Source organism: Pteropus medius, unplaced genomic scaffold (assembly GCF_902729225.1).
Source record: "Pteropus medius unplaced genomic scaffold, Ma_sr-lr_union100, whole genome shotgun sequence".
Taxonomy (NCBI): Eukaryota; Metazoa; Chordata; class Mammalia; order Chiroptera; family Pteropodidae; genus Pteropus; species Pteropus medius.
The window spans coordinates 21540008-21562397 of NW_024350319.1; the positions used below are offsets into that span (position 1 = coordinate 21540008).

The window sequence follows — 22390 nt, forward strand, 5'->3', positions numbered from 1 at the left end:
TGAAGGTAAGTTGGGGTGGAGATAGATAATAAATATTTTGAAGAAGTTAGAAAGGGAGATGCTATAATAAAAATAGGATAGAGAAAGGAGCATTGGGAGTTGAGGGGGTTCACAATAAACCTACCCAAGATGTGCCACTTCATGTGTATTATTTTGACCTGAAAGCAATTGAGACCCTGCAGGCTCCAGAGAAACTTTTACTTCTTCCTTAAAGAATTTAAATTGGGGGCCTTGCCCATAATAAGTGTTATTATCAGAAATAACTTTTTATGTGCTATCCATATGGCAAGGCAAACATCTAATTACTAAACATCTGCTCTTATTGTCCTGTGAGTTACTATCATCCCCTCTGAAGTTCCAGGTACTTTACCTTATTCCTTAGCCCAGGATGTCATTTTTACCTCATTTTACCTTTCTGACTCTGAACCTCTCGTGTATGTGAGGTCCCTGACTCTCAAGTGTGTCGGGTTCCTATACATATGTATGTAATAAAATTTGGTTATTTTCTCTTGTTAATATGTCTCTTGTCAATTTAATTATTAGACCAGCTGAAAGAACCTAGGATAGTAGAGTAAAAATTTTCCTCCGCAGCAGAGTGCTAGTGATGGGAGTTGCAACTACAGACGGGTGGTCAGGGTCAGCCTCATTGAAAAGGTGGCATTTAGACAAAAGATTTGAAAATGGTAAGAAAGATAGCCAAGTAGATATCTGGGATAAGAGTGGTCAAGGCAGAAGAAATAGCAGTGAAAATATCCTAACATAGAAACATAACCTGCCATTTGAAGGCATGAGAAAGAGTTCAATGTGGAAATTAGCAAAAGGTTAGGCAGTGAAGTCAGAGAAGTAACAGAGGAACCAGATATTGTAGAGACGAGTAAGCCATTGTAAGACTTTGGCTTTTACTTTAAAAGAATAGAGCCATATGTTTTTGAACTAGGATGGGCCATGATCTGAATTAAATTTTAAAAACATACTTCTGAATGCTTTGTTAAAAATAGACTGTGGGCATCAAGAGTGGGAGACCTACTAGGAAGTTATTGCAGAAATCCAGATGAGAGGTCATGGTGGCTTGGACTAGGGTGATCGCAGTGGAGATATTGAGTAGTGGTTGGATTCTGGATCTGTTTTGATAGTGGGAATCTATCCCCAGTGACAGTTAGTTAGTGGGAATCTGTCCCCAGTGACTGATCCTCATCAGATATACTGAAGAAAGTGCGTCTGGACTGCCAAAGCTATGAGATATACACTGTATATATATATATATATATACATATATACATATATATATATATGTATATATGTATATGTTTTGTATTTTACTTCCCACTGCTTAAATTCCCACTACCATGTATCATACTAAACTAATAGTAAGTACTGTGTAAATCCCATTGATATCAGTTAAATTTCTGTTGGTTCACAGATCTTCTGGCCATAAATCCAGGAACAATAAAGAATTAAGTAGTGAAAATACAAAAATTGGAAAATTTTCTAAGTCAGATGTTTATGCAGTTGCTTCAATTTTGGTGTATAATTTTTTTATAATATTACTTATATTTAAATGTATATATATTTGAAAGTATGTCTAAATTTAAATATAAGTGGAAATATATATTTCAAAGCAGAAAGGATAGGTGATTTAAAAATGTTTTATTTTTAATTTACCACTTAAATATTTCAGTCACTTATTGTTGCTCTCAGTAGCTAATCAAGATAACTATGTGAAAAAAAACTTTTGTTAATATTAGAATGCAAATATTTAAGATATTTATAATGTTAAACTATTTTTTAGTTTTGTTTTTTTCTCTTTTAAAGATATTTATGATTTGGAACCTGCATCTGAATTGGGAGAAGATTTATTGAAACTTTATGTGAAACATTGTTGCCCAGATATCGATATTTATGTTGATGGAAAGAGTTTTAAAACTCACAGGTAAATGATAGGAGTGTGATTGATTTGGAGTCTTCTTTGTAACAGTAATGTATAAAAGGGTGGCTATCTTTTCCTAGTACAGTGGCTTTCAGGCTCTGATTCACGTAGGCCACAGGAGACATCTGGTGATGTCTCAGGGGGTCTCTGGCAGGGGAGAGGTTGGACATCAGGCAGGATGTTCTGCCTGCAGGTGCACACATGCAGACATGCCTACATGCTTCAACCAGAGCAGATCTGTGCTTTGCATTGGGCATGAACCTAAGATTTCATTAGAAGAAAATATTCTAAATATTCTAAATATTGCCTAAAATAGGTTTGAAAGCTACTGTCATGGAAAATGTAATTAAATGCAGTTTTTAATTTCACAAGCACAATAGTATTGAGAATGATTATTTTTACATGAATGACGTGTATTTTCTCTGAATGCATTTTGGCTCAAAGTCTTTGAGTCAAAATGGGTGATTCTCATGAATAGCATTGATTAGAAGGTTTAATATTTCAGTGTACTTTTGAAAAATCATTATTCTGCTTTGCAGTTGGGTTGCTTAGACATTCCAGGCTTTTAGATTTCAAATTAAAGCCTGCTGCCTGTTTTGGTCAGGCTCTTTTTTGCAAGTAACTAAAATCTGCTTAAAAGCAGAAAATTTTTAATAAGAAATACAGATTTCCTGTTGGAAATCAAGGGAAAGAAATACAGCTGGGCTTCACAATGGGATAGAATCAAAACTAGAAAACTAAGGAACTCATTCTCCTTCACTCTATGTGTTTCATTTCAAATGAAATGTTCATAAGTTATTCTGGTGTTCCTGAAGAGGAAGACCCAGACTATACGCAATGGCAAGAAGCAGTGTTTGAGGTCCAAGGGTGCACAGCTTTAAAAATATTAGCGATGGGTTTAGATTTCAGGAATTCACCAAGCCAAATAATAGTGATGTTTGTGCTTTCAAAAATCATGCTGGTTTTGCCAGTTAATTGACAGTAGTATATAGCTAAACTCTAGGATTGCCAGTTTCAAGCCAACTACTTACCATTCAGAATTTGAGCTTTTCTCTCTAGGAATCATTTTTAATTATATATGTGTGTATATATACACATTCCCCTAATTTTTATAAAGTCTGCTTTATGTATAATAAAATACGGAGGGTAATACAGATTTATCAATACATTTTCCATATCATGGATATATGTTTCCCAATTCATTGTGTGTGTGTGTATGTGTGTGTGTGTATGTGTCTTTTTGGGGGAAGAGGGCAATATAATTTTATCTTTAAAATTAATTTTATTTTATTTCGTGTCCAGGTTTTTCTTGAAACCATATGGGCATCCTATCAAAGTTCTACTTGTAGAGCTATTGTTGTAATAGAGGGAAAGCAAGACCCTGTGACAGTTTGCAGAATGTCCTCAAGTAGTGTCTGTATTTTGCCTCCCTCTGTGTGCTGCCTGACAATGGACTGTGTTTTAGGAGATGGATCTAGAATATTAGGTTTGTATTCCAGAATATCTCTTGCTCACATTTCTGGTTTATATTGTCCACCTAGAAACAAAAAGTAAACTTATAATAAGTGGAAAGGCAATTCCTGAGACTATGTTTCAAGTTTTCCTACTTTGCTGTTAGTGTCTATAATGTGAGTTAACAATGGCAAGTTGTAAATCCCAAGATTACTTTCCCAGTCCAAATTCAGCCATCTCTCTGTTTGGTACATATTAATTTTAGTATTCAGTTCTAGGAATATTATGTCAGTAGTTCCAAAAACACACATTCATATAATATAGTCTGAAGTCCAACATCAGAACTTTCTGATTTTCTTCTTGTTCTAGATAATCAGTGCCAACCTTTTTCCAAATAGTGTGGCTAAAATTCATTTTTAAAATGGCCGCTTTAATTTTTAAATTATATGTATTTATATATTGAAAGATCAAATACTCACAAAGACCAGAATTTATAATCAGAATTACATTCAGTTAAGGTCTCAAATTTTAGAAAGTTTAATTTGCTACTTTAATACATCTAAATTGGAATGGTAATGCAGTAGTTTCTTCTTTGATTGAGTCAGCCTCCTCCTCTCAGGCTCAAGTTCCTTCCTCAGAAACATCCCTAATACCAAGTTCTTCCAAGATTATCTCTCCAGTTGCTGGTTGCTCTGTCCTGTCTTTTTCTTGATCCGCAGCCCAATACCTGGAGCCCTTTATTTGCTGCAAGATAGTGTGATGCCAGTCACTTGCCGTGGTGGCACAAATAAGCCAAAGAAGTTACTTAGAACAGACTGGTTAAGAGTGTATGGGCTGTGTGTGTGGAGCCTGTATGTTTGGGTTTGAATTCTAGCTCCACTATCTTTGAGCTGTGTGAATTTGGGCAAGTTATTTAACCATTCTCTGCTTCAGTGTCCTTAGGAAACATGGAGATTATAAAAGTACCCATCTCATAGAGTGATTATGAGGACTAAATTACTTATTACATTTAAAGTGTTTTGAACAGTACCTGGAACATAGTAACTAGTCTGTAAGTGTTTGCTATCATCATCTAGGTGGTAGGCCTTTGCCACAAGCTTTTGTGTGGATGGCATAGCAGCCTGTATGCCCTTATGTGGGACAAGCAGAGAAGTGTAATTTGAATTGCTTGCCTTTTCTCCCAATCCAAGGAGGAATGGGTTAGCATTATGCCTCAAAGGAAAGTCACATTTATTATACTCTTCTCCATCTTTACAGACCTTTCCCTCTCTGAAGCACATTTCTCCACCCCTTCCCACATCTTTGTCCTTGTTTATCTCCAATACTTCTGCTCAAAGGAGAAATTAAGAGAGCTCTTTTTAATTGGGGGAGGTAGGTTATAATAAAAGGAGGACCAATTAGTGTTCATTAATCCCATTTGTTAGTTAAGTTACTACTTTTCTGAGTATTGCTTCCTGGGACACTACTACACATTATCCCTTGTTTTGGACCTCTGCAACATTACTTTCCTGACTGAATTGTTCTCAATCACCAGATGAATACTCTCTAGATATTGTACATTTTTCTCTGCTTGTACTTTCCTCCTGTCATCTGCAGCCTACTTCTAAGTACGTACCTGACCCACTCTTTTGCTGATCTTCCATTTTATAGTGTTATCATTCTAGTATTTTTAGAGAAAAATTGAATGTTATATTTTAAAGATAATTTATTTGTTGCATTTCTGTGTTCCACATTTAAGATTCTCTTGTGCTGCTTTATTGAAAAAGCAGGGCATTGATTCCTAATTTTAGCTTTGCGACACTCCAGATCTGATATCCCTTCCAAAATATCTTTCTTTTCAGTGCCTGATATTACACCATTAGACATTTATTTATTGGGTTAAAACACTGTCAAATCTCCCTTTAAAATGTAGATTTCTTTGACTGTTTAATAAATCGGCACTGGGTCAGGAGGTCTATGTTCTAGTCTGTGCTGTACCACTAAGTAGCTATATGTTCTTGGGTAATCAGCTGAAAGCTTTTTCAGAAACACCTAGTTTAATAATTCAGAAGTCAGTCTTTCTCGGTTTAGATTCTGATTCTACCATTTATGTAATGGTTGGGAAGTTAACTTAACCTCTCCAAGTCTGAATTTCTTTATCTGTAAAAGGAAAAACAATAGTAATTGTAGTATAGGATGACTGTGAGAATTGAATCAGATAACAAAACACTTAGCACAATATCTAGCACATTGTAAGCTTTCAGTAAAGGTTAGTTGCTATAAGTATGTATTAGATGTATGAAAGGGAGGCACTGTTGTTGCCTATTCTACCTTATTTTATGGGAAGGGGTTGGCAAGCTGTGGCCCAAATCCAATCAGTGGCCTCTTTTTGTAGAAAACAAAAAAACAAAAAAAACAAAGAGAATATGCAACAGGAACCTGTATTTTGTCTGCTGTTTACTGTCTGCCCCTTTACAGAAAAGTTTGTTTTTCTCTGTCTTGCTGTTGCAGAAAAATTGCAAAAATCAGACCGGTGAGAAACTAAGCAGCACTCGGAGAGTTGGAGAACTCAGGTTTATTACATCGGCAGTCCCAGAGGAGCTAGTGCTCTGAAGATCTGGGCCCCGAGCTCAGGGGTAACCTTACTTTTATAGGGCTTAACAAGCAAAGGCAATACATCTGTTCTTAACAAGCAAAGGCAATATCTGTTCTTAGGCAACACATCTGTTATCTAGACAGAACAATGAAAGGGGAGGGTGAGTCTTTAGTTGATTTCGAGATCACTCTGCCCTTCGGCCTATGCAGCAGAAGCAGAACAAAGAACTGATTACAAGGTTAGCCATTTGAGTGGAAAATTCCTCTTCATTACTAGGTTTGCCAGGAAGCTTTAATGAAATAATTATAATAAAATTTCAAATTACCATGCAATAAAGTGAGTTGCTAACATCTTAATACTAATTTATTAGTGATAAATGGTTCACCCTGTCCACTTGAGAGGTTTAAAATAATGATAAATTAGAAGTAACAGTAGAGGGAAAAGATAAAATTTCTTACTACCACAGGTGTTTGAGGGTGGTTACAATGGGGAACTAAAGCAAAAGGTACCGAGTGCCTGAAAGGGAACAAATCACCTATAATGGAAGCTCCTTAACTGAATTTGAATAAACCTCCTCTTTAGATGTTCCCTATAGAATATGCTAACCACATGTTAGGCAGAACTTTCAAGGCTTAGGAGACCATTCTCTAGCATACCTACACATTTCCATTTCTATTTTTGAATTTGTGTCTTCCAAGAGTCGGTTGGGTTTGTAACCAAACCTTTTTAATGCTATTTGAATTTATTATTTTGATGGCATAACTTAATGAAATATCATGTAAACCAATGATATATTAAGTATGAAAAGAGTTACTTATTGTTCCAGGGAAAACTAAGTGAATGTTTTGGAAAGATTTAATAAAGGAGAGGCACTTTAAAAATTGCTATTAAATTCAGTATAGGTGAAACAATGTAGAAGTTTGAGAAGTCTAAAACTCTGAAATGATTCTGTTCTTCACATTGCTTCACAAAAGTTTAAAATTTTTTTTTACTTTAGAGCAGTTTGAACTAGAAATCATAGGCAGCATATATGGGTATAGTTTTTACAAGAAATATGAGGCTCTAATCAAATCCACATTTTAAGAAAAAGTTTGGCCTTATGAAAGATTTTTGAATGCTGCATATTCTTGTTAGAATAAAATGATTATGATATATACAAGTAATTTAAAACATTCTCTCCCAATTTTTTTTTTATTAAACAAGCAACTAATTGTGTTGGGTAAAAGGATATCCACTACACTTTACAAATCATTTTTTAACTTAGGAAAGGCTAATAATCCTTTGAAAGCTATAGTCAGTGGATGTCAAAGTTGATGTCTCAAGAAAAAGCTAACTTTCCTTTTTTAAAGTCTATGTTCACTAAACTATTTGCAAAGAAGTAGAGTAGATAATAGTGACAGCTCCAAAAAGTACTACTCTGAATTTATTCCTTATTAAGTTATGGGGAACTAAAAGGAAAAAAATATTCTTGGAGCAAGAGTACTTTAAAAAATAGTCCTAGTACAAAAATTCCTTCTTTAGAGCTTCCTTGAGTAATCCAGGTCATTATTATGCCTGGAGTAGTGAATCTAGTTCAGCCTAACATCAGGAAGTATTAAATAGCAACGTACTAAAGCAAGAGCAAGGGAGAAATTAGGGCATCTCCAGAGAGCCAGAAGCAGCCTTGTCAGTTGAGATTAAATTTAATCAAAAGGAGAAAATAGTTTTTGGCATGTGGGAAAATGAAAAATCTGGCAATTTTTAATACACTAATTCATCTACAACATTATTCTTTAAACTGAGGTCATATCCTAATTAAATAGGAATATTGTCTAAGTTTCTGTCTTAAGGTCAGGGTAATTGTTGAAGCCTCAGATGCTTTTATGTTTACTTAGGTGGAAATAGCTAGCCTGCTGTGTTAGTTCAAGTCTCTGAGAAGCAGACACAAAGATGGGATTAGACTTGCAAGAAATGTATTAAGGTAAATGCATGTGAGATAACATGAGAAGGAATCCAGAGATGAACGGAAGAGCAATTAAACTACAGTGTTGATCTGACCCTGAGTAAAGGAGAAAGGAAAGGAAGGAAGCTTGTGTAGAAACATTTTAGACTGCAGTGCAGTTCTGAGGAAAGTTAGGCTGTTGGAAAGTTCCCAAGCCAAAGTCACCCATCCGAAAAGGCCCAGTCTCCCAGGAAAAGGCCTGCTTTATTATCCCTAATGTGCTCAGTCACTAGCAGGGAACAGCCAGTGAGAAGGTGACCTTGGAACCAATGTGGTATAGTTTTAAGAGTGTTGAGACTAGGGGAGGCCATAAGTCAGTTATGCAGTCAGCAATCAGAGAGATGCATTTTTGTGACTTGCCTCACATGTAAATCATGATATGCTATATATTTGTATATCTTTACCTTTAGGCATAGTCAGATAAAGTAAATAGAAGGATAGAATTCTAATAGTATTCTTCATTTAATGAGCACTAATTATATGCCAGGTACTACTGTGTTTTGTGCTGAGATTGAGATTTATACAGAAAGAATAAAGCACAGAGGATCAAATAGATTGTATGTATTAAAATACAGCATAATCAGTGTATTAGAAATGATTGCCATAGAATAAGGTTTGGCAGGACAGCCAATAAACAGTTAACAGTAGTTATTTGTATAGAGTGAATTGGAAGTAAATAAGGAACAAGGAGAGGACTTAAAATGTTCACTTTTTAAGATCCTGTATTGGAGTTTATTACAAGCATAAATTATTTTTATAATTTAAAAATGTTTTTAAAATTTTAGTTTTCAAGCTTGAGGAAAGAATTGTAGACCACTTAATATTTTTTATCTTTTTATATAGGTTCAGTCACACTGTAAGGTTACTATTTTTGTCCTTAGCAAACTTAGTGAATTAAAATATTTCACTAAATACTAGATTTGATTCCTTTTTCTCATGCTTATTTAAAGTGTGATTTATGTTTCTCTTTATAGTCTTTTAAGGTGGATTCTTAGGTCATTGATTTGAAACCTTTTTCTTTACTAAGGTAAGCATTTAAAAGCTAAAAATTTACCTCTAGGTACTGCATTCCACAAATTTTGGTATATTGTATTTTTATTTTCATGAGAGTAAATGTATTTTCTAATTTTCTTTTTGATTTCTTCTTTGACCTATGGATTATTTAAATGTGTGCCTGACTTCCAAATATTTGAGAATTTTCTGGTTATTTCTCCGTAATTGACTTCTAGTTTAATTCTATTGCATCCATAGAATGTTCTATATTAGTTCACTTAAATTTATTGAGACTTGCTTTATGGCCCAGAATATAGCCCATGTTAGTGAATGTTCATCTATCTGTACTTGAAAATAATGTGTGTTCTGTTACACTGGGATGGAGTGTTCTATAAATATCAAATTGGTTGATAGTATCGTTCAAGTCTTCCATACCTTTAACTGATTTTCTGTCTACTTGTTCTTTTAATTACTAAGAAGAATGTTGAAGTCTCTAAGTATAATTTTGAGTTTATCTATTTCTCCCTTCAGTTCTATCAGTTTTTGCTTCGTGTATTTGAAGGTTTCTTATTTGGTACATATACATTTAGGATTGTTATAGAATAAGGTTTGACTCCTTTTTTTTATTATGAAATATCACTCTTTATCCCCAAGTAATATTCTTTGTTTTAAAGTCTGTTGTATGATGTTAATAGAGCCACTCTAGCTTTCCTGTTTCATTTTTTAAATTGAGTTATAAAATTGACATATAACATTAGTTTCAGGTGTGCAGCATAATGATTTGGTGTTTGTATATATTGCAAATATACACATGCACACATGTTATTTTTGAGGGTTTTTTTAGTGGTTACACTAGGATTTGCAATATGTATTGTTTCTGATTTTATTTAATGGGTCCTCTCTCTTTTTTCTTGATGGTTCTGGTTAAAGGTGTATCAGTTTTACCTTTTCAAAGGACCAGCTCTTAGTTTCATTAATCTTTTGTATTGCTTTTTTAGACTCTATTTTGATTATTTTCGCTCTGATCTTTATTATTTTTTTTCTTCTACTTACTTTGGGCTTTGTTTGTTCTTCTTTTTCCAGTTCTTTTAGGTTTCAGGTTAGATTGTTTGGAATTTTTCTCGTTTCTTGAGGTAGGCCTGTATTGCTATGAATTTCCCTCTCAGAACTGTTAGCTGGTAGCTGCCTGTGTTGGGTGGAGGCACCTGGGCGATGCTATGCTGCGAACTGAAGCGGCTACCACTAGTGTTGGGCTGGGTACAGGGCACGCTGGGGCCCGTTGCAGCTTGTTTGAGGTTTGCTGATCTTTCAGAAATTTTAGGGAAGTCTGCAGCCTGGGCTTGTGAAGAATAAGCCACCTGTGAGGAACAGCCACTGAAAGAGTTTCGGGTCTATGCGAGAGTTGGGTGGGATGGGTTCTCAGGAAATTACCAGGGTGGGACAGTGGTGTTAGCAAGTTTGGAGACTTAGATTTGGTGCCTGCCTGTGCCTGCAGGCTATGTAGGGGGTGGGCTCAACAAAGGAACAATGGCACCTGCCTGCCTAATATGGAGGTGGGGGTGGGGGGTGGTGAGGGACGGTGGAGGTCTCAGCAAAGGAACTGGGCACTTGCCAGCACTTCTGTTTCAGCCACAGCTTGCCCTCCAGCCAGCGTTGCCCCTCTAGCCCTCACCATGAAGCCAGACAATTCAGTTTCTTCTCATATGTCCCTGGAGCCTTTCAAGCTGCTGCCCCAGCACTGGACCCCAAAGCAAGTGAGTTTGTCAGTGAGTAAGGCTGTGCATGGTCCCCTTAAGAGGAATACCTGGGACTCCAGCAGCCCTCTGTCTCACCTGAACAGAATCTCTGCTGATTTTCACAGCCAGATGTTAGGGGGATTGCTCTTTCTGGCAATGTTAGTCTGGGTTGGGGAGCTGGGTGTGGGGCTGGGACCCCTCAGAGGAGACCTCTGTAGCTGATATATCCCTCCCAGTTCTTAACCACCATATGTGGGTGTAGGAACAGTTCGTTTTGTGTCTCTGACCCTCCTGTCTCTACATAGCTTCTTTATATTCTTAATTATAATAGTTGTGTTCAGCTAGTCTTCAGGTGATTCTCAAGGGTGGTTGTTCTACAATTTAGTTGTAATTTTGATGTCATGGGAGTAGACAAGCACTGCGTTTATCTACACTGGCATCTTGACTAGAAGTTCTACAAAATACAATTATTAAATTGTCATAAATTACTTTCAATTACTATTATACATCTTCATGTATAATGTTAGGACCCTTCCCCCTCTTGTCCTTTGTGCTATTGCTGTTATACAGTTTATTTTTACACATGTTCTAAACTCCACTATAAATTGTACTTATTCTTAAATAATTATCTTTTAGGTAGTTTCTAAAATGAGGAAGAAAGTATTTCACATTTCCCTACATTTCTAGCACTTTCAATCTTTTATGTAGGTCCAGGTTTCTATCTGTTATAATTTTCCTTCAGACTGAGAACTTCCTTTAAATTTCTTATAATACAAGTCAGCTGGTAATGGCTTTCTTCAACTTTTATTTGTCCTAGAAAAGTCTTCGTTTAGCCTTTATTTTTTAAAGATATTTTTGCTAAATACAGAATTATTTCTTTCAGTGCTTTAAAATTAAAGGTGTAATTTTATTATTATCTGGCTTTGAGAAGTCTGTGATCATTCCTAGTTTTGCTTGTCAGTATGTGATGTGCCTTTTTTCTCTGGCTGTTTTTTTTATTTCTCTATAATTAGTTTTCAGAAATTTGATCATGATCTTCCTTGTGCTTTTCTTTGTTTATCCTGGTTGTGATTTGTTGAACATCTTGGATATGTGGGTTTGTGGTTTTTATAAAATAGGAAAATTACCACCATTTTTTTTTCAGATTTTATTAACATCCCCTTCTTTCTCTCCTTTCCAATGGGACTACAATTATATGTATGCTAGTCCCACAGCTTACTTTTTTCCCAGTTTCTTTTTTCATCTTATGTTTTATTTGGATAATTTTTATTGCCATGTGTACAGGTACACTTCTTCAACATCTAATCTTTTAAGTCCATGCATAATGTTTTTATTTGTTACATATTTCATCTCTAAAATTTCTGTTTTTTTAAAAAAACTTTAATTTCTCTCTTCATTATGTTTGTTATTTAAAAATTCTTGCCACCCTGAATAAGCCGGATCCTGTCTGATCTCGGAAGCTAAGCAGGGTTGGGCCTGGTTAGTACTTGGATGTGAGACCACCTAGGAAGACCAGTTGCTGTAGGCGTAAAAAATAAAAAATAAGGGATTGTAAGCTGACAAGGTCCTTGCAGTCTGTGAGGCCAACCAAGAGTTGCCTCGCCTAAAAATAAATAAAAATAAATAATTCTTGAACTTCTATGGCCATGCCACGCTGAACAAGCCCTATCCCATTTGATCTCAGAAGCTAAGCAGAGTTGAGCCTGGTTAGTACTTGGATGGGAGACCACCTAGGAAGACCAGGTGCTGTAGTCATAAAAAAATTTAAAAATAAGAGATTGTAAGATGACAAGGTCCTTGCAATCTGTGAGGTCAACCAAGGGTTGCCTTGCCTAAAAAAATAAATAAATAAAAATAAAAATTCTTGAGCATGTCTATAATAGCTTTTTAAAATGCTTTGCTAATTCCATCATATCTTTTATTTCTGGGTCTGTTTCTATTGACTGATTTTTCTCCTGGTTGTAGTTCATATTTTGCTACTTCTTTACATACCTAATAATTTTTTATTAGATGCTGGATATTATGAATGTTATGTTGTTAAGTGTTTGAAGTTTGCTTTGTTCCATTACAAAGAGCGTTGGAGGGGAGAGAGAAAAAAATGGCATAGATGATGGAGGCTCTGTTCATTTCCTTGGCAACCAAATCAAAGTTGTGACAGAAACAAGGAGCAGCAGTAAAGAAAAGTCGCCTGTGATCTAGATGAACAAACTATACAACTACGGAGAAATCCAAGAAAGCATCCTGCAACGGCAGAAGGTAGAACAAGGCGAGGACGCAGGGCTGCCCAGTCCCGAGCAGGTGAGTGAGACGGAGGCTGTGGCAGCAGCAGCAGCAGATGCCTCTTAAAGGGGCTGCATCCCTGAGCAGGTTTTCGCGGTGACGGACCTGCTTGCCCTGAGCACCAGTGCCAAGTTGGTTGTGTGCAGAGGGCACCCGGGATTTATAGGGAGACATTGTCGGAGTGAGGACCCAGGGGAGATTCTCTCGGTACAGAAGTGCCAGCGATATCCATTGTTCCCTGTTGAGCCCTCTCCCCTCCCAGTGCGCTGACACAGCTCTGGCCATTGCTGTGATGTCATCAAACTGGATAATAAAGATCACTCCTCCCAGAGGATTCCCTGAAACCCAGCCTCCCCCAATTCGGGCCCCACCCAAGCCACATCCAGGTGTATTCTCAGTGAGTCAGCTGCTCCATGCTGAGACACACTGATGGAGGCAGCTGGCCTCAGTTTCTGGTGTGGCCCCGGAGGGGTAGAGGCTTGGGCTAAATTTGGCCTGCAGCTGAACGCCCCTCAGGACTGTGCCACTGGACACCTACTTCACAAATCCATACTAATAAGACCGGGAGACTTAGGAACTTTGCTTAGTACATAGAAACAAACACGGAAAGGCAGCTAAAATGGGAAGACAAAGCAGCAGAAACCATATGACAGAAGAGAACAGAACAGAGATCCAGATATAATGGAGTCAAGTAATCTAACAGATGCAGAGTTCAAAACACTAGTTCTAAAGATGCTCAGTGAACTTTTGGGAAATGTAGAGAACTCCAACACAGAGATAAAAATGGAAATTGAAATTATAAAAGGGAACTAGTCTGAAATGGAGAACACATTATCTGAGATGAGAAGTATATTAAATGGAATAAACAAAGTGAATAAAAAAGAGGATCGCATGCCCTATCTAGAGGACAGGAAAGCCAATCAGGACACTCAATCAGAATGGCAAGAACAAAGATGCCAAGACTATAAAAATAATTTAAGGGGGATATGGGACACTATTAAAGCTCCAAATATTCATCTGATTGGCGTAACAAAAGAAAATCAAGATATTGAACAGCTGTTTGAAGAAATGATGGAAAACTTCCCTAAGTTGGTGAGGAAATGGACATAAAACCCCAAGAAGCTCAGAGAATTCCAAAAATCAGGGATCCAAAGAGGCCCACACCAAGATACATCGTAATTAAAATGCCAAAGGTTAAATACAAAGAATATTAAAAGCAGCAAGAGAAAAATAATTAATTACTTGTAAGGGAACACCCATAAGACTGACAGCTGATTTCTCAAAAGAAACTATGCAGGACAGAAGGCTTGGCAAAAAATATTCGACAGAACGAAGACCCAGGATATACAACCAAGAATAATTTATCCAGCAAAGCTATCATTTAGAGTTGAAGGACAAATAAAGAGCTTCCCAGACAAAAATAAACTAAAGGAATTTATCACCACCAAGCCAAAATTACAGGAAATGTTGGAGAGACTTCTTTAAGAAGAAAAAGCATGTATCAAAAACAGGAATGAAGAATGGTAACAACTCCATTCTTATCAGGAAGTACTTTACATGGAAAAGAATTAAGTACTCCAACCAAAAGATAGAGTGGCTGAAAGGATAAGAAAACAAGACCCTTACATATGAAAAGGAAGGGAATGGAAAAAGATACTGCTTTGATGAACCTAGAAGGTATTTAAATCAGACAGAGAAAGATAAACACTATATGATTTCACTTATATGCAGAATTTAAGGAATAAAAAGAACAAACTAATCAAAAACAGACTCACAAATATAGTGGACAGTTTGGTGATGGACAGAGGGGAGGGGGTTTTGGAGGGCTGGGAGAATAGGGTGAAGGGTTAAAGAAGTACAAGTTAGTAGCTGACGGATGGTCATGGGGATAGGAAGCATGGCATAAGGAATGCAATTAGCATTAATACATTGGCTAGGTGGAGGGTCGGGGAGGGAGGAAGCAATTGAGGGGATCATTTTATGAACTATATAGATGTCTAACAAATGTACTGTATACTTGAAACTAATTAAAATTTTTAAAAAAGTTTTGGACTTTGTTTTAGCAGACAATTAAGTTATTGTGGATCAGCATTGTCTTTATGAGGCTTGTTTTTAAACATTGTTAGGTGGATCAACAGTAGCCTTTGGTCTAAATGTTACATTGCTCTTCTACTGAGATGTGACCCTTCTGGGATCTTTTCTTAGTACCCTGAGTATTCAGTTCTTACTAGAAGGAAATTGAATGTCTGCCAGCCCTGTGTGACCAGGCTTATAGCTCCCTGGCCTTTATTCTTTGCCTGACTCTATATATGCTCAAATTATATTCAGATAAAGGCTCAAGGGGATTTCTCCTCTAAATTCTGCAGCTCTTTTTCTTCATAACTCCCTTTTCTATAGTAATGTGCCCCATAAATTCTAACTGACTCATCCTCCCAGAGCTCCTATATTTGTCTTCTCAACTCAGCAAAACAGCTTGGTTTTGCTCATATTTGTTCCCTCTGTGGCCATAATCTAGAAACTGTTTTCAGGAAGAAAAGCATTGTGATTATAGGGCTTACCTCATTTATTTTCCTTCTCTTAGAGATCAGTGTCCTGTACTGCCTTTATTCAATGTCATATTTTACTCACATCTCTAATTGTTAATGGAGGTTAGGCAGGTTCCATGAGTGGAAGCAGAATCCCTAATTTTCTTCTTGATGTAGTTTATGTTTTAGAAAAGTTGTAAATTTACAGAAAATTTCAGAAGAGAATACAGAGAATTCCCATATGTCCCCACACTCAGTTCCCCTATTATCAATATCTTATATATACATCTTAGCATACTACGTTTGTTACAATTAATGAACCGATATTGAGACATTGTTAATAAAGTCCATATTTTATTCAGAATGCCTTAGTTTTTGCCTGTCATTTTTCTCTTCTAAGATCCCATTCAGGATGCCATATTACATTTAGTGGTTATGTCTCCTTAAGCTTCTCTTGACTATGACAATTTCTCAGACTTCCCTGTTTTTAATGACCTTGACAGTTTGAGGAGTACTGGGCAAGTATTTTTCAGAATGTCCCCCAATTGGAGTTTATCTGATGTTTTTCTTATTTCAATTGCTTATGTTCCTTCGACATACCCTACCCCATCATTTTGTGTGTGTGAAGCATTTTCTTATCTTCTGACACTAAAAGATACTCTAGCCTCATCTGTCCTAGAATCAACCATCTGTCTAATGAACCCTGGTTATTTTTATTCTAATGGTATAAGAAACTAATATCTGGACAGTGGATGTGCTTGTTGCTATTTCTTTTAGGTCCTCTCAGCTGACAGCAAGGAAATACATGTGTATATATTAACCTGCATATATCTACAAATATTTCTGTATGAATCCATCTTTATATTAAGCTAAACATGAATTCATACTGTTGTCTCCAACAGTAATGTGTTACTACATGGGTCATCCTAGTCTTACTTCCTTCTTTGTCTATAATCTTTCACTATAACAATGAGAAACCTGGCTTTCATTATCCAACATCTAGTACTTAATTGTTCAATTCTAGAATTCATGTATAGCAGTTTCAAAACTGTTAATTTATACCTCTATGGGAACTAGAGTACAGTGGCTTGTATATAGTTCTTTTGCTTTTACTCTTACAGTCTCTACTCATTTCTAATTATTTAGGCCAGCACCTTTCTTTCCCACTCCCTTCAGTGAGGTTATTCCATACATTTGCAATACAGTTAGATTCTTTTGCCACAGTCTACATTTTATCATGAGACCCCTGACCAATTCCTAAGTGTTTTTGTTTTAATTTGTATACACTAAGGTTGACTTGTGCTGTAAAGTTTTATTGGTTTTTATAAATGCGTATTGTCCTATATCTACCATTACAGTATCATACAGAATAGTTTCAACTGAAAATCTTCTGTTGTGGACCTATTCAACTTTCCCCTTCCCCAAACCTCTGGCAATTTTTTAACCCTCTCCATGGTTTTTGCCTTTTCCAGAATGTCATATAAATAGAATCATGCAGTACATAACCTTTTTCAGGCTGGATTCTTTCACTTAGTGTGCATTTACAATTCATCTATATTTTTGTGTGGCTTGATAGCTAATTACTTTTTTAACACTGAGTAATATTTCATTATAATGCATGTACCAAGGTTTGTTATCTTTTCACCTATTGAAGGACATTATGGTTACCTGAGTTTTGGTGATTATGAGTAAAGCTGTTATAAACATTTGTGTGCAACTTTTTGTGTGAACATAAGTTTTCAGATCCGTTGGATAAATATCTAGGAGTGTGATTGCCGGATCATATGGGTAGACTATGTTTAGCTTTGTGAGAAACTGAACAACTGTCTTTCAAAGTGGCTGTATCACTTGCATATAATGAATTCTTTTTGGTCCTCATCAGCAATTGATATTGTTCGTTTTTTGGATTTTAGTTATTCTAATAGGTATGTACTGGTATTTCGTTGCTGTTTTCATTTTATTTACCTAATGACAAATTATCTTAAGGGTCATTTCATTTGTAGATCGTCAGGAGGTTGTTTTTTTTTTTCAGATCTTTTGCTCATTTAAAGATTAGTTGTTCATCATCTTATTGTTCAATTTAAAGAATTCTTTGTATATATGGGATAGAAGTTTTTTTTCTGATATATGGTTTGCAAATATTTTTCCCCAGTTGGTGCTTTGTCTTTTCATTCTCTTAACAGTCCTTTTTACAGAACAAAAATCTTTGATTTTACTGGAGTTCATCTTGTCAATTTTTTCTTTTATGCATTTCACTTTTGATGTATCTAAAGTCATCACCAAACCCAAAATCTTATATGTTCTTCTGGAAATTTGTTTTTTTTTAATTTTACATTTAGATCTGTGACTCATTTTGAGTTACTTTTTGTGCGAAGTCTCTAGGTTTATTTTTTTACATGTGGAGGTTTGGTTGTTTCAGCACCATTTGTTGCAAAGACTATCCTTTCTCAGTTGAACTACCACTGTGCTTTTGTCAAAACTCAATTGACTCTATTTATGTAGGTCTATTTTTGGCATCTCTATTTTATTCCATTGATCTCTGTCTCTTTTTTCACCAGTACATACTGTCTTTAGTACTGTAACTGTATAGTAACACTTGGAATCAGGTAGCATGAATCCTCCAACTTTGTTCTTCTTTTTCAGTAATTTGTTGGCTATTTCATGTTCTTTGCCTTCCCATATAAATTTTAGAATCACTTCATCAGTATCTATAAAATAGCTTTCTAGGATTTTTTGCAATTGGTTAAATTTTTAAAATCATAAATAGATGTTGAATTTTGTCAAATGCTTTACTGTATTTTGATGATCACATGATTTTTCTCCTTTTTTTTAATGTCTAAATTGCTTGGTTTTAAATGTAAAGGCAGTCTTGCATTCTTGGAATAATTTCAACTTGGTTGTGATGTTTTATTCATTGTATTTATTGCTGGATTCACTTTGCTAATATTTTATTTAAGTTTTTGCATCTATATTCATGAGAAAGACTGGCCTATAATTTTCTTTTTTTGTAACGTCCTTTTAATAGCTCAATTTTAGGTCTCAAGGTTATATTGACTTCATAAAATGAGAAGTATTTCTTTTTTTTCTATATTACTTTACTTTTTTATTTATTTGAGTAAGATTGACTATATCTTACTTACATATTTATTGGAATTCACCAGGGAAGTCATCTTGGCCTGATCTTTATTTTCTTTCTTTTTTTGCAGTTTAATTTATTGAGTTAGAATTCATATATAATCAAATGCATACAGTTAAAAGTTCAATTTGATGAGTTTTGACTAATTTATAAGCCTCTTTAATCTCACCACAATCAAGATGTTAAAATTTTTCATCACCTAAAAAGTTTCCTTGTGCCCATTTGCCATCAGTTCCTCCATTTTCCCTAGCCCCAGTCAAAAACTGAGTTTCATATGCTTATCTGTATATCTTTGATGTTCATATCTTTTGCCTATTTTTTTAATTGGGTTGTTTGTTTTCTTATTGTTCTGTTTTCTAAATTACATGTTATTCTACCTGTCCTAGAATTTAATATAAATGAACTCTTACATATTGTTGTGTTTGGCTTCTTTTGCTTAGCATAATGTTTTTGAGCTTTATCCTTGGATATTATGTATGTCAGTATTTCATTCAATTTTTATTGCTGAGTAGAATTATATGGATATATCATAATTTGTTTATTCATTCTCTTGTTGATGGATATAATGGTTGTTTCCAGTAGTTAGCTATTATTAATAAAGCTGGTATGAACATTCGTGTACAAGTTTTTGTGTGAATATATATTTTCATTTCTCTTGGGTAAAAACCTAGGAGTAGAATTTCTGGGTCATATGACAAATGGATGTTAACTTTTTATAAAATTGACACACATTTCTCCAAAGAGGTTGTGCCATTTTTACACTCCCATCTGCATGCTATGAAGAGTTCCAGTTGTTTCATATCTTCACCACCACTTGACATTGTCAGTCTTTTAAATTTTTGCCACTCTGGTAGGCGTGTAGTGCTATCACACTATGGTTTTAATTTGCATTCCCCTGATCACATGAGTGTCTTCTCATGTTCTTATTTGCAGTTTGCAAATCTTGAGATGTTTCTGTTCAAATCTTTTGCCCAATTTTTTAAAGCACTCTTAAAGATGATTTGGTATAAATTTTAATGTAACTAAGCTGTTGAGAAAGAGACATGTACCTTTTCCCCCCTTAAAATGAATCATGTATGTACTGTTCTGACCATAGGTTTTTCCAATCCTAATCTAATGCTCAAAACTTGATGTGATATCATTCTTTAAAATTAGCCATAAACTTTAGTTTTAAAGTAAAACTATTTCTACCAATTTGGCTCAATTTTTAGTTGGGTTGTTTATGTTCTTATACTGAGTCATAGTGGTTCTTTATGTATTCTGGATTTTAGTTATTTGGTAGATGTATATTTTGCAACTACTTTCTCCCAACAAACTGCTTATCTTTCCATTTTCTTAAAAGAAATTTTGATAGGGCCAAAGTTTAAATTTTTGTTTTTTTAAAAAGTGTTTCATGCTTTTTGTGTCCTAAGAAATCATTGCCTACTCTAAAGTTGTAAAGATTTTCACTTGGTTTTTTTCCTAGAGATTTTATAGTATTAGCTTTTATATTTAGGTTTTAGACCATTTTGAGTTGATTGTTGTGTATGGTGTGAGGTTAACTGCCGAGGTTCATTGGTCTTTCCCTTCAGACTTTCAGTTCTAGTACCTTTTGTTGATAAGATTGTCTTTTCTCTGTTGAATGACCGTAACACCTTTGTTGAAGAGCAATTGGCCATATGTGTGTGGATCTATTTTTGGACTTTTAGTTCTGTTCTAGTAATCTATGTCTATTCTTACATCAATACTACATTATCTTGATTACTTTCACTTTATAGTAGGTTTTGAATTATGTCTTCCTACATTTTCCTTCTGTTTGATGGTTGTTGGGCTATTGTAGGTTCTTTGCATGTCCATATACAGTTTTAAATGAAGTTATCAATTGCCACTAAAAAATAATCAAGATTGTGTGGAATCTGGAAATTAACTTAGTCAGAATGAATGTGTTAACAATTTTGGGTCTTCAGATCTATGAGCACAGTTTACCTCTCTTTTAAGTCTTTTACGTATCGCAACAATGTTTTATGGCTTCTAATGTAAAGGTATTGCACTTTTTTATCTCTCCCTATGTATTTGACATTTTTGATACTTGTGTAAATGAAATCCTTCATTTTCTAGTTGTTGATTATTATGCCTTGTTATCTTTGGGTGATTGTTGGTCGTTTTATGAAAATTTATAGAAATAATTTGATACTCCAAGTACAGTTATTTTAATGAAGACAAGATTTCTTTTTGTTTCTGGCCAGCTGTTAGGCTGGATGCAGATCACATTAATCCAGTCAGAGATTGAGCTGATTCAAAGCTGGACTTCAACTCAAATAAAGGCTAATCTATTTCCCATTTGTCCTTCTTCTTAGCATGTAGACTTTCAGAGTCCAACTATAATCCTGGGATAACCACCAAAGCCTCCCCTCTTTGATGGACCCCAAATTCCAATTTTCATGCATCTAAGCCTGTGAAGATTGCTAGAAGCTGTGCTCAGCTTTTTAGTCTCTCGGCTATTGCTTTTACTTTAAAATTTAGCAATTGCCTCAGTGGAAGATTACCTCGAATAATTGAATCAACCTCTTTTGTCTTCTCTCTTGTAACTTGTCTCAAAAGCTACTACCACAGTAGCTTTCTGATGCCTTTAAATCATGCTTGTTTTGCTTGCTTGCTTTTTTTCAAAAATATATATTTTGCCCATATTTCCTAGCTATTTTCAGCAGGAGGGTTGGTCTGAGACAACCTGGTAAACCATAGCCAGAAATGTCTTCCTCTCCCTCTCCTCTCTTCCATCCTGTTCTCCACTAGAATGTAATATTGTTCTCTGTAGTATTTCATTTACTTCTGTATTCCCAGCACCTAAAGTGGTACCTAGAACAGAAGTCAATTGATATTTGTGAATTAAGGAATATTTTATCTGAGAAGATAGAATGGAAATGCCTTTACTGTCATTTCCTCAAACCTAAGATATAGCCATTTTTGAGCACAATTAGTTTGAATTCTGAACTCAGACTCAGGACCTTTAGAGTTTTAGTCTGTTATTGAAATTTCCTCAAGAAAGTAACATCTCTGGTCTTTATTTCTTCATTTGTAAATGATTTATTACTCTCTTACTTAATGGAAATAGTTTCAATTATTATTAAAATTAAAGAGCTTTCAAGAGAAAAAATTAAAAAGGTAAGAGAACATTGGAATTAATGTTATAATCAAGCAATCAAAATACTTAGGCTTATAATTTTTATTATAATCTGTCAGTGATTACAAATAAGATGACTAGCTTATCATGTTTTAAAAGGTGAAATTGAAGAGTTTCATAAAGAATTACATTTTGCATACTGCATAAATGTTTACCTGTGTTTTATCCCCCTCTTCCCTTTAGAGCCATTTTAAGTGCCAGATCTAGTTATTTTGCTGCGATGCTGAGTGGCTGTTGGGCTGAAAGCTCTCAAGAATGCATTACTCTTCAAAGGTAAGCATAATTTTTACAAGGCGGCTTGATTGCAAGTGATTGGAAATAATACAAAACACTTTTTATGAATCTGATTTCCCTGTAAGTTCAATGAAATATTTCTCATGTGATAGAATTCAACAAAGTGCATTTTCTGAAAATAAGAGGTAGTAGGGAACATTTAGTAATTGAGATAGTGTGTAGTATTTTCCGACTGCTATAACCAAATACCACAGACTAGATAGCTTAAACAACAGAAATTTATTTTCTCACAGTTCTGTAAAATCAAAGTGCCAACAAGGTTGGTGTTTAGTTAGAGCTTTTACCTTGGATCCTTGGGTTGCAAACAGTTGCTTCTTGCTGTGTGCTCAAT

At 35.2% G+C, this 22390-nt stretch overlaps 1 protein-coding gene and 1 pseudogene across 10 annotated transcripts in view; both read left to right on the forward strand.

Moving 5' to 3' along the window:
* BTBD8 (BTB domain containing 8) overlaps positions 1-22390 on the forward strand; it is a 91435-nt gene that overhangs the window by 23331 nt on the left and 45714 nt on the right. For 8 of the 10 annotated variants that reach the window (XM_039838821.1, XM_039838822.1, XM_039838823.1 and 5 more), the window contains 2 exons: positions 1813-1930; positions 21949-22038. In XM_039838821.1, the coding sequence (XP_039694755.1) occupies positions 1813-1930; positions 21949-22038 (208 nt within the window). Of the gene's footprint in view, positions 1-1812; positions 1931-3288; positions 3414-5969; positions 5995-8909; positions 8963-21948; positions 22039-22390 lie in introns of those variants that run through there. The other 2 variants (XM_039838829.1, XM_039838830.1) reach the window with 2 other exon arrangements.
* LOC120583445 (uncharacterized) lies at positions 12301-12419 on the forward strand (annotated as a pseudogene).